The 8,016-nt window shown below is 52.7% G+C and overlaps 2 protein-coding genes across 2 annotated transcripts in view; one reads left to right on the forward strand and one right to left on the reverse strand.

Moving 5' to 3' along the window:
- LOC106806643 overlaps positions 1-5,112 on the forward strand; it is a gene marked incomplete in the record, with an annotated part of 30,270 nt that extends 25,158 nt beyond the window's left edge. Inside the window, 5 exon segments of the mRNA XM_014808644.1 lie at positions 327-570; positions 1,222-1,382; positions 1,516-1,610; positions 1,858-2,065; positions 2,318-5,112. Of these exon segments, the coding sequence (XP_014664130.1) occupies positions 327-570; positions 1,222-1,382; positions 1,516-1,610; positions 1,858-2,065; positions 2,318-4,029 (2,420 nt within the window).
- The window catches only part of LOC106806639 (dixin-like), a 16,815-nt gene continuing 13,888 nt past the window's right edge, over positions 5,090-8,016 (reverse strand). The window contains exon 3 of the mRNA XM_014808642.1: positions 5,090-7,850. Within this exon, the coding sequence (XP_014664128.1) occupies positions 5,704-7,850 (2,147 nt within the window). The 3' untranslated portion in view covers positions 5,090-5,703. The remainder of the gene's footprint in view (positions 7,851-8,016) is intronic.

Here is an 8,016-nt window from a genome sequence, read left to right on the forward strand (position 1 = left end):
CACACACACACACACACACACACACACACACACACACACACACACACATATATATATATATATATATATACACCTACCGTGATTAACTGTTGTCGATTGGGATCGATGTTTTTTTTATGTAAATAATGTATTATATTGTTTGTATTGTGTATAATGTTTTGAATGATCATTAGTGATAACCAGTGCCCTGTCTCTTCACGTTGTTAATGACAATAATTTTGTATTAACGAAGTAACGCCACATGGTACCAGTCAATCATCACTACTATGGCTTCTCCATCTACAATATCCGTGTCTGATCGCGCGCGGCTGATGTGTACGTTTCAGTGTTTAACAACACCGGTAAGCACACGCTGGATGTCTACGGCTTCGATAGCATCGTGCCGCAAAAGTTCCAGAACTGCTCGAGTAACTACATCTACAACAACACGGCCCTCGGGCACAAGTGGAAGGAGCTGAAGGAGCGCTATCGCGGAACGATCATCGTCGGCAACTCGCACCAGCTCTATCAGTACAACCTGCTGCTGAACCCGAACAACGACTACGAGCTAGTGACGCTGAACAAGTCCGAGTAAGTGCCTAGCGACGGTCGCGTGCAGTGCCACTCATTGGTGTCTCATCGATGTGAATGTTTTCACATGGAGGACATTGATTATAGGGTGTTGCTGTTCTAGGTTAACGAGTAAAATCCCAGCTTACCTGTGAAAAATTACGTGTTTTGATATAGCGCATGATACATATGGAACATCCTCCATCGTACTTACTCTCTGTAGTTTTCAGTTACGCTCCTAACCTTCGAAATTTCTACCGCAGTCTATCACGCTCACGCTCATACACGCTCATCGTCTCTCTTCTTGCACTTTTAATATAATGTGTGTGTGTGTGCGTGCGTGCGTGCGTGCCCGTCTATATATGTATATCTGTATATATGTGTACGTATATAGCGAAAACGAGGGAATGTGCCAAAAACGAGAGGGAGAAAAGTTTTTGAAATTATTTATGTTAGGTACTTTATCTCGGAATTAAATTCGGAATTTTCATTATTGTTTAGTAGAAAACAACGTTCGCCACCATATAGCGCAGTAAACACGCATTAAAATGTCACAAGACAATAGTCACACACCTGAACGCTAACAAAATGATCGCTTTTGGCATTGGCGAAAATGATTTCTTCGCTCAGGTATATTTTCTGTTAAAACATGCTTGTTTCGTCTCTATTTAGATTGGATGTGTACCCGAACCCGGTCGATGGCACGATGAACTGGTGGGGATATCCTGATCGAAGCGCCATCGCTGGACGCATATGGGATAAGGAAGATAACGACACCTGGATTAGTGTCAGAATAGAGCCATACTTCGAAACTAACGCTACCCTCGTTAGTGGTAAGTTTTAGCTGACGCTCTGATGTTGACGCAATAATTCACCTGCAAGGCTACGTACTATATATGATAATCATAATAGCGCTGGCTATAACTCATTGAGTTCATTAAGAGAGATTGATGTGTGTCATTTCAGGGAGGTGTGATCCTGGTTGGGTAGCAATGGGAAACTCGTGTCACATTTACATGGGCGGCGTGGCTCCATATCATGCAGCTCGCGAGTTCTGCAAGGTAAGAAATAATTCATGTTAATTTTATTAATCAATATGTAATTAATTAGGTGAATCGTATATAAGTAGGTAAATTGTTATAAAAAAAAGTGCTTAAAATTTTCCTGGAAGATTGAGTTCTGGCATATCGTAAATCATAGTTAAACCCATTGATACAATAAAATGGCATGCCTTGTTAATTGCAAAACCATAAATATGCGAGTGCACGATATACTAATAATAAATAATGCTCGTGTTGTTTACCACAGAAGGAGAAAGGTGACCTTCCATTCATCCGGAAACAAGATATCAGTGCGTTTATCCCCCTGTTAGTATACAACCAGGAGAACTACACTAACCTACAGGCAGTGTGGGTAGCCAGCTACGATTTGCCTAGTGGCTCCTGTGCCATGCTCTATCGAAACGTTATACGTGCGTCACCGTGCAAGAATCTATTTCCTTTCATATGCGAAAAAGGTTAGCATCATTGCAAGCAATTTTTTGCCTAGTGTTAGTGTTACGTTTTGAACGTAATTTACTCCCTAATGTATGTAGCATATAGCGCGTTATATAATAATATATTATATCACATGAATAGTACATTAATCGTAATACATAGCAGAATTAATCGTAAACGTATTTTCCCTAAGGACGTGTTTCCCCCCTTACTAAAAATTATATTATATTACCAATGTTAATGTGCAATATTTTCGATCGTGTTTCTTGCAGATCCAGCGCTCACCATCAACATATGGGCCGCATATTGGCCGATGATCGTCGCTGTAGTCGCCGCCGTGCTGCTGCTCGTGCTCATCCTCATCTTGGCGTTCTGCTGGTACATCAAGTCTCGCAAGCGTAAGCAGGAGCAGCTGGTGCGGCGCGACAGCATCCGCCGCTCGATCCGCGACGGCAGCCTGCGCAAGAAGGAGGAGAAGAGCGCCGAGAGCGGCGACGCCGAGTTCACGGGCGTCGGCTTCGTCGACGTGCGCGTGCGCATGCCGAACGGCTCGACGACGTCGTCGACCGACAAGCTGCGCACGTCGATGTCGTCGTTCGAGCAGGCCGCCGGCAAGTACTCGACCGATTCGGCACGCAAGGACGCCAAGCACGACTCGTTCGGCAGCAGTGACGAGTTCACTGACGACGAGGAGGTCGCCCAGGCGACCAACAACGCGCTGAAGGGCGAGTCAAGCCAGACGAGCAGCACCGAGCGCGTCTTCCTCAATCTCGACCAGCAGAACGCGCGGCTCGGCCCGCCTGCCGCGGGTCCAATATACGCCAACGGCGAGGCGATTCACCAGTCGTACAAGGACATGGTGAACGCGATGGATCGCAGCTACGACACGCCGTCGACGGACAACACCCCGTCGGCGAAGGGCAAGAGTAAGAGCAGCGCGTCGTCCGACGACGACCTTGGCTACAAGCCACGCCAGCGGCGCTCCTACCAGAACGCGCTCGACAACGAGATGCTACTTAGCGACGAGGACCTCTTGCGGCCCGAGGCGCGCACGCCGAGCCGACGGCCGCAGTACCACCAGGACACGATCCCCGAGGACGCACCCATGCCGCAGCCGCGCGCCCGCAACCCGGACATGGACTTCAAGAGCATCGACAGCCTGCCGTACGACACGCCACTCGCCGACGACCCGCACGGCGGCCGCAACTCGCCGACGAGCATATCGGCGGTGATCGAGAGCATGCGCAAACCGGCGCAGCAGCCGCCGTTCGACCCCTACCAGCGCTACCCGGCCGGCTACAAGCCGCAGCCGGCGCGCTCGTTCGACAACCTGCATCGCAAGCCTGTGCCGCGGCCGCCGCGGCGCTACCCGTCGCCGCGCATCAAGCCGCAGACGTCCTACCGCAACATGGTCGACCAGCTCGCCGACGACGCGCCGGAGAAGCGGTCGGCGGCCGGCGCCAGCGACATCCCGCTCAGCGCCGTACCGTACGGCTTCCGCAGCGGCGGCCCCTACGACGGCACGTCGTCCGTCGTCGACTATATAGACCGGAGCGAGCACGGCAGCCTCGCGTCGCACCCGTACGGCAGCATGGAGCAGATGGACAAGTTAAGCATGTCGACGGACATGGGCACGGAGACGAGCAGCGTCGCACCGAGCAGTGTCACAGCGAGCAGCATCGCACCGAGCAGCGTCGACGGCGATTCGGAGGCGGTGGAGCGGCCGCCTGAGTCGCACTACGAGAACGTGCCCGTCGTGCGCCGCTACCCGAGTCAGGCGCAGAGCATCGCGCCAAGCGAGGCCGTCGAGCAGCTGCCGTCGGTCGACACGGCGTCGAACGTGCTGCTGTCGTCGCCCTACCGCGACGACTCGCCGCCGATGTACACAAACGTCGGCTACGACTCTTCGTCGCAGTCGTCGACGCCGAGGCGCGGCAGCGGCGACAGTGCGAATAAGCCGCAGCCGAAGGAGACGTCGATGTGATGCCTGCCGACGACGATGACGACGACGATGAAGCATCTGTGATGACATTCTAAATCTTAAATCCCGGCGTGCTGCACGACGTGTCCGCGTGCTTACAATGATATTTGCTGATAGGGGTCGCGGCAAGTGAACACGTGCGCTCATGGGCTACGAACGATTTCGTGGCGCTTTCGTTCGTCCATTGCATTCATGTATAAGAGAAAGGGTAATAGTTGGGGAAATCGATGGCAATTAAGTGGTCATTTTACTTTAGCGCAGACGGTTTAGTCTACTCTTATTTAAATGTTTGTGAGATTTGATTTTCCTACACACTAATTTTACCTGTACATATAGAAGGTAGTTGGTTACGTGTCTTTATCTGGCTTTATATTGTTACCAGATAAAGGTCGAGGGGCTGGGCAGCCATTAAAATGAAGAGCGTTAGTACTATTATATACTACTTTTGTCAATATTATAGTTATTATCATTATTATTCAAGCAAGATTTATGCGCGAACACGATTCATACTGTCTTGAGTGTATGACTGTAGGAATATTTTATACCCAACCATGCAATTTTATAATGATGAATTTAAATGACGGACCTGTGAATGAATCGTTAATCCGTCTTCTCATAGTCATTGCTGTAAACATTTATACCGGAGATGTAGGGTCGTTTAGTTTGTATTGCAAGGCGGGTTGCTTCGTTGTGTGGATCAAAATCCTCTATAGCGAAAAGTGATTTATAAAGATGTCATCGTTTTGTGTATTATAATTATGTAGCAAGATGATACCATGTCATCTTTCCATTGTTTGATTTGACATTACCTGACATGTTTTAATTATACAATTTTTATGCTGTAATTTCGTGTTCAATAGTACTATATGGCTCCTCAATATTGTTCTTGTTTGTTTAGAAGTCATGTGGTTATCATTGTTTAGTCGTCATGTGCTATGTGAATATAATTTTTTCACTATTCTATGGCGATTTTTGATGCAACGCCAAATGTCCCGATTCCATGTAATATATTATGCAGCTTCACTACTGCCAATTACAAATGATGATCGAAACAATTAAATCGTTTGTTTGTACCTACAAATGTGATTAATTGTACATTCTTTTTTTCTTCTTTTAATGTTCCGATACCGCTCGAAAACGATTATTATACAGCTATTAAAATAAATATATAGACATAATATGCCCGTGCTATAACTTTATATATATAGTGAGAATGATATAATAAATTTTAGGCGTGTCATATACTCAGCGGAGCTTTGCTTTATATAGACGTAGGTATGCGGAAGACTTTGATTAAACTCATCAGTCAACGCATGCATTACGTACTAATAGTGAAGATTGACGTTTATCGATGTTATGTGGTGAATGCTATACGTCTCTATCGGTTATATTATAACATATATCGAGAGTCGCAGCTAGAGACACAACAAATAGCATTACGTCATCATATCTGCAAGTTAGTTGAATGAGTCGATTAGCGAATGAGGTTATTTACACAAATTCACCTATAGTTCGTGACGCGTGTGTATACAAAGCACCTGCAAGCGTGCTGCAGGTTTAAATAAACAATAGAGAACAAAATATTAAGGTTAACCCACGCGTGGGTTTCGATATACGTAAACTAAATAGCGGATTTCCCCATCCGTTTTGCGGCCGGAGAGCTTTACTCCTCCGTCCTCACACGTCTGTTTCGTTGAAGTCCTCCTCCACCCAGGCGATCACTTTTCCCTCCCAGCCTGGCAGCGCCGCGTCGTCGTCACACACCTCCTCCTTCACCGCACCGAACTCGGGGTCCTGCGACTTGAAGTGGAAGCGAAAGCAGCCCGGACGCACGAACACCGTCTTGAAATCCCGCAGCGTCACGTCGCCGAGCGGCTTCTGAATGACGCACATGAACGGCGTCACCGTCGCGTCAGTGTAGTAGAGAATCTTCGTCGACGTCACCCGCTCCGTCAGCGGCGGACCTGCGTCGAGGCTCCCTAGTAGCGTCGCCATCGACAGTGGCGACCTCTTCGTCGGCACGCGCATCGGCGACGTCGAGCGCGACTCGCGAATCGCTCTCGCTGCCGACGCTAACTCCTGCGTCGGAGGCATCCTGCCCGACGAGGCACCGTCGTTCGTTTTCGTCGACGTTGACGATGGCGCCGACACTGACGCTGCCGCTGCTGCTGCCGCCGCGCGTCTGCTGCTGAGCAGCTCGATGCGTCGGCGGATCTCATCCGGCGGACTGCGCAGGTTTCGCGGTGGCACCGGTGGCGCCCTCTCTGGCAGCCTGTCCAGCAGCTCTTCGCAGACGTTCTCGTAGATGTTGGCGTCGTAGCCTGACGCGGGTTGACGCGCCGCCGACGTAGTGGCCACCAGGGCGGCGATCTTGTCCTCGGCCGCGCGCAGTCTGTCTACGATCGCGGCGACGCTCTGCTCCAACGCGTCGACGGTGCGATGCTGCGGATCGGCGTTCGAAAACCCGAGGCGTAGAGTGCAGATGGCGTCTTTGACGACGCGCAGCTCCTGCAGATGGAGCTGCAGTTGCGGCTGCGTGACGCCATTGTGGAAGTGCAGCGGGGCGCTGTTCCAGCTGCCGGCGCGGCCGCCCGGCTGATTCAGCACGAGCACCTGCGTCCTCAGCGACTTGACGTGCGACTGCAGCGGTCGCATCTGTTCCTCGCTCTCCCTGAGTTTCAGTTTGCTATCCTCGCGCGCCTGGTTAGCGATGGCTAGCTCGCGCGTCGTGTCCTTCAGCTGCGCGCGCTGCGACTGCACGAGCTTGTCGCGCTGAGCTACGTCCCGGCGCAGTGCCGCCACCTGCTGGCTCAGCGCGTCGACGACCTTCGTCCACTCGCTTCGATCCTCCTCGACGTAGCGCTGAGCGAAGCCGAGTCGCTCGACGTCTCGTCTCAGCTCGCCGAACAAGACCTCTTTCTCTGCGAGGCGCGCTTGCAGCTCGCGGTTGCCGCTCTCCAGGTCCGCACACCGCTGATGCGACGTCGACAGCGCGGCGTGCATGCGCTGCGTGTCCACCTGCGCGCACGAAGAAGAAGCGTCGGCCGTCGTCTGCGGTGTGTCCTGCGCGCCGTCGCCCGTGATGAGCAGCGAGCGAAGCTGCACGAGCGCGTGCTGCACGTAGGCGACGTCGTAGAGCATGTCCGCCGTCGTGACGGCGTCGTCAGCTTCACGCTGCGTGCCGTCGCCTTGCTTAGCGGTGCCGTTAGCGAGTGGCTCCAGTGGCGCTCGAGAGCAGACGCCCTTGCGCGACCCGGCGAGCGGAGCCGGCATCTTGAGGCGCACACTGGTCGGCGACAGTTCTCCGGGGCTGTGCCGACTGCCGTTGTAACTCGGCGAGCCGGGCGAACTCTCGCCGTCGACCTCGCCGACTAGTGACCGGTCGTCGATCGTCGCGCAGTGGATGCGCTGCAGCGCCGCGCGGCGTCCGGACAGCGAACCGCCGTCGGCGGAGAGCGACTGCAGGTCGGCGCTGGCACACGACGCGCCCTCTGCGAACGACTGATCGCAGCGGCGCTCGTCGCTCGTCGCCGTCGTCACGCTGTCGGCGTCGCTGTGCGGTGCGTTGTCGTCAGACGGCACGCCCTCGGAGCCGGCGCGCGGCGGCTGACTCCTGGCGGCCTTGATGCTCTGCGGCTTGTAGTGAGCGGCGAGCGCGAGCACGGTGCGCATGATCGCCTTCAGGTTACCGTCGACGATCTCCTTCGACGAGATCTTGTGCATCTTGACGCGCTTCTGCGACATGAACTGCAGCACCTTGTCGACATTCTGCCGCTGCGCTGGTCGCGTCGCCGGGTCCGTGTCGATGTCCAGCACGGGCTCGCCTGAAACAACGACAATGTGACGGTCATGTTGCTGCCGATCGCGACTGTCAATCTCTCTCTCTCTCTCTCTCTCTCTCTCTCTCTCTCTCTCTCTCTCCTCTCCTCCTCCTCCTCCTCCGTCCGTCCGTCCGTCCGTCCGTCCGTCCGTCCGTCCGTCCGTACCGTA

This window comes from Priapulus caudatus, unplaced genomic scaffold (genome assembly GCF_000485595.1).
Source record: "Priapulus caudatus unplaced genomic scaffold, Priapulus_caudatus-5.0.1 Scaffold171, whole genome shotgun sequence".
Lineage (NCBI taxonomy): Eukaryota > Metazoa > Priapulida > Priapulimorpha > Priapulimorphida > Priapulidae > Priapulus > Priapulus caudatus.